General features: G+C 41.7%; 1 protein-coding gene across 1 annotated transcript; it reads right to left on the reverse strand.

Moving 5' to 3' along the window:
* Positions 1–876: 876 nt before the first annotated feature.
* LOC128984181 (uncharacterized) lies at positions 877–2,907 on the reverse strand. The gene is made up of 2 exons (XM_054403476.1): positions 2,637–2,907; positions 877–1,754 (listed from the first exon to the last, which is right to left on the reverse strand). The coding sequence occupies exons 1-2, from the start codon at positions 2,905–2,907 to the stop codon at positions 877–879; spliced, it is 1,149 nt and encodes a 382-aa protein (XP_054259451.1).
* Positions 2,908–3,187: the final 280 nt, after the last annotated feature.

A 3,187-nucleotide genomic window follows, 5' to 3' on the forward strand; every position in this document is an offset into this window, starting at 1 on the left:
TTTATTAAGTGTAACGGACGTGACAAGTCTTTAGATGTAACGGATGCGACATAATTTAACAGGTGTTTATTTCGTGTCTTTATAGTAGGCCTATCTAACCACAATGTTTTTTTGGTTTCAGATCATGGCTCCTGCTAACAGAATGGCAAAATGTAGGGAAAAAATGAAGAAGAACCCTAAAATATGGAACAATTATTTAGAAAAAGATCGTGAAAGGAGAGGAAGCAAAGAGAACAGGAAAGAAGGAAATTTAAAGCTAATAAACTGATGTTGGAGCAAAAGAGACGCAAGGACAGAGAAAGACAACAACTTTACAGAAAGAAAAAGGCACAAATAAGAAAAATAATGATGAAAACGCCAAAGCACTACTTGGTGAAACTTACCTTGGAACCTATAAAAGTCCACGTACACTTGGCAAAGCCCTGAAAAAAGCCAAAGGCACCCTACCCTCGAGTCCGGCTAAGAAAAAAGCAGTTCTTAAAAGATTAATAGAAGAGAACTTTGGCTTGTCAGTTCTCAAAAAAAAAGGCCCACGACAGTTAACCAAAAACTGTATTAAGAAAGTAATTGACTTTTACAACAACAATTAAATCAGTCGCCAGGCTCCAGGCAAAAGGGATGTGAAATCAATAAAAGATCCAGAAACGTCTAAAAGAACAGTACGACACATGGTTATGAGTATTAGAGAAGCCCATGAAGAGTTTAAGGTCAAGAACCTATAGCGATGTTTACTCTGTATGAAATAATACCACCACTATATGAACGAATATTTGATAAAGTTTTATTTGTAAACGAATGAAGAAGTGTGTTGAATCATCACATAGTCAAAACTAAACAGACCAAAGGCATCACAGCTGTGGCTAAGTTGACGCCACATCAGCCCCCCGCAGAGACTGGAAGTCCAGGAAGCTTGAGCTTAACATTTCGTCCATACCGAGTTGTATACCTTCTGAATGGTGCTGGGTATGGAGGGTTGAGGGATGTGTTTGAAGGTTGTATATTTTGAGGCTCTTTGATTGTTGGAGGATTAAACTTTTCGGGTAACACATATGCAGGCTTCACCCTGTCTAAGCTCACTCGCACTTGTTTGCCATTCTGTGATATTACTAAGGATTTTTCATCACGAGAAATTACAGGATATGGTCCGCTGTAGGGAGGTTGTAGAGCACGTTTCACAGAGTCGTCTCTTAGAAAAACATCGGTGCACTTTCTAAGATCCTGAAATATAAAAGTTTTGGGTTTGACGTGGCGTGAAGCTTGGACAGGTTTGATTGAAGACATGTGTTGACGGAGTCGTACAACATAATCAGTAGGATCTTCATGCCTGGGTCCGTCAACAGGGAGATCAAACAATTCTCCTGGAAGTCTCAACTGTTGCCCGAAAACAATTTCTGCCGTTGATGCTTGAAGATCCTCGCGGTACGCACTTCTTATACCTAGGAGGACAATCGGAAGAACTTCCAGCCAGGATGAATCGTGATGACACATCAGTGAAGCTTTGAGATGACGATGAAATCTCTCCACTAATCCATTTGCACAGGGATGGTAACTGCAAGTCCTGATTCTTTCAGAGCCGAAAGTTCTTCCAAGGGACTTGAAGAGGGATGATTCGAATTGGCGGCCTTGATCAGTAGTTATTCTTGAAGGAGCACCATAACGAGAAAACCAGCACGAGACTAGACCTTCAGCGACTTCTTCTGCAGTAATCCCCTTTAAAGGATGAACCTCAGGCCACCTAGTGTAACGGTCTATGACTGTAAGACAGTATTTGTATGGTCCTGCTGGTGGTAAAGGCCCAATTATGTCAACATGGATGTGCTCAAAGCTAGATGATGGTAAAGAAAATGTTCCTAGAGGAGCATGAACATGTCGTGTTACCTTGCAACGTTGGCCGCTCACAAGTACGAGCCCAGTTACGACAATCTTTTTGAATACTTGGCCAGACAAATCGATCTGCTACAAGTTTTGCAGTAGCTTTAATGCCTGGGTGGCTGAGGTCATGTAACGAATGAAATACCCTCTTCCGTAGTTCAACTGGAATATAAGGTCTTTGGGTCCCTGTGGAAGTGTCACAAAAGATGAATGAGTTTGTTCCAGGGATTTGGATCTTCTGTATTTTGAGAGATGAATTGTTGTTGTTTATGAGGTTGATGAGTTCGTCATCTGAGCTTTGTGCTTTGGCAATTGACTCAGGATCCAATGAACATGAAATAGCCTCTACACGTGATAAAGCATCGGCAACAATGTTTTCTGAACCCCCGATGTGTTTTATGTCTGTAGAAAACTCGGATATGAATGAAAGCTGACGTAGTTGAACAGGTGGAAGTTTCTCACGACGTTGATGAAAAGCAAAGATGAGTGGCTTATGATCCGTAAAAATGGTAAATGCCGTTGTTTCCAAAAAATGACGAAAATGCTGTACTGCTTCATACACAGCAAGAAGTTCACGGTAGTACGCTGGCCAAGAGCTTTGCTTTGGTGAAAGTTTCTTAGAGAAAAATCCAAGTGGCTGCTAGGAATTTTCAACAAATTGTTGAAGGCAAGCTCCTACACTAACGTCAGAGGCATCTGTAAACAGTCCAAGAGGGGCGTCATGTTTCGGATGAAATAGGAGTGTAGCCGACGACAAACTATACTTGCAAGCTTGAAACGCTTCCTCAGTCTCTGGGGTCCAAGGCACAGGAGTGATCCCTTGCTATTTGCACCACCAAGCAGAGAGTGTAAAGGTGCTTGGAGTTCTGCGGCTTTAGGTAAGAATCTACGATAGATATTGATCATACCTAGGAACCGTCGAAGACCCCGCATTGTCTTAGGTAGTTGGTACTCCTGAAGAGCAGAAATTCGGTCTTGTGGAGGGTAGACACCTGATTCTGAAACTTTGTACCCTAAAAACGTCACTTCAGGCATTGCAAAAACACACTTGGACGAGTTTACAATAACGCCATAGGAATGGAGTCTTTTGAACAAAGTCCTAAGATGTTGCTCATGCTCTTCAATTGATCGGGAAAACACTAAGATATCGTCAATGTAGCTGAACGTAAAATCTAGGTTTTGGGTTACTTCATCTATGAATCGCTGGAATGTTTGGCCAGCATTACGTAACCCAAAAGTCATGAATGGAAATTCGAAAAGGCCGAATGGAGTTGTGATAGCAGTTTTGCATATATCATCTGGGTGTACAGGGATT

Source organism: Macrosteles quadrilineatus, unplaced genomic scaffold (genome assembly GCF_028750875.1).
Source record: "Macrosteles quadrilineatus isolate MER2022 unplaced genomic scaffold, UCM_ALF_1.0 Scaffold_2__2_contigs__length_208266976, whole genome shotgun sequence".
Lineage (NCBI taxonomy): Eukaryota > Metazoa > Arthropoda > Insecta > Hemiptera > Cicadellidae > Macrosteles > Macrosteles quadrilineatus.

Bases quoted from the DNA above. Each gene is read 5' to 3' on its own strand.
- LOC128984181 (XM_054403476.1), bottom strand. From the start codon at position 2,907: ATGCCTGAAGTGACGTTTTTAGGGTACAAAGTTTCAGAATCAGGTGTC. The intron at 1,755-2,636 runs GTATAGTTTGTC...ACTGTCTTACAG, and splicing joins GAAGCGTTTCAAGCTTGCAA to TCATAGACCGTTACACTAGG.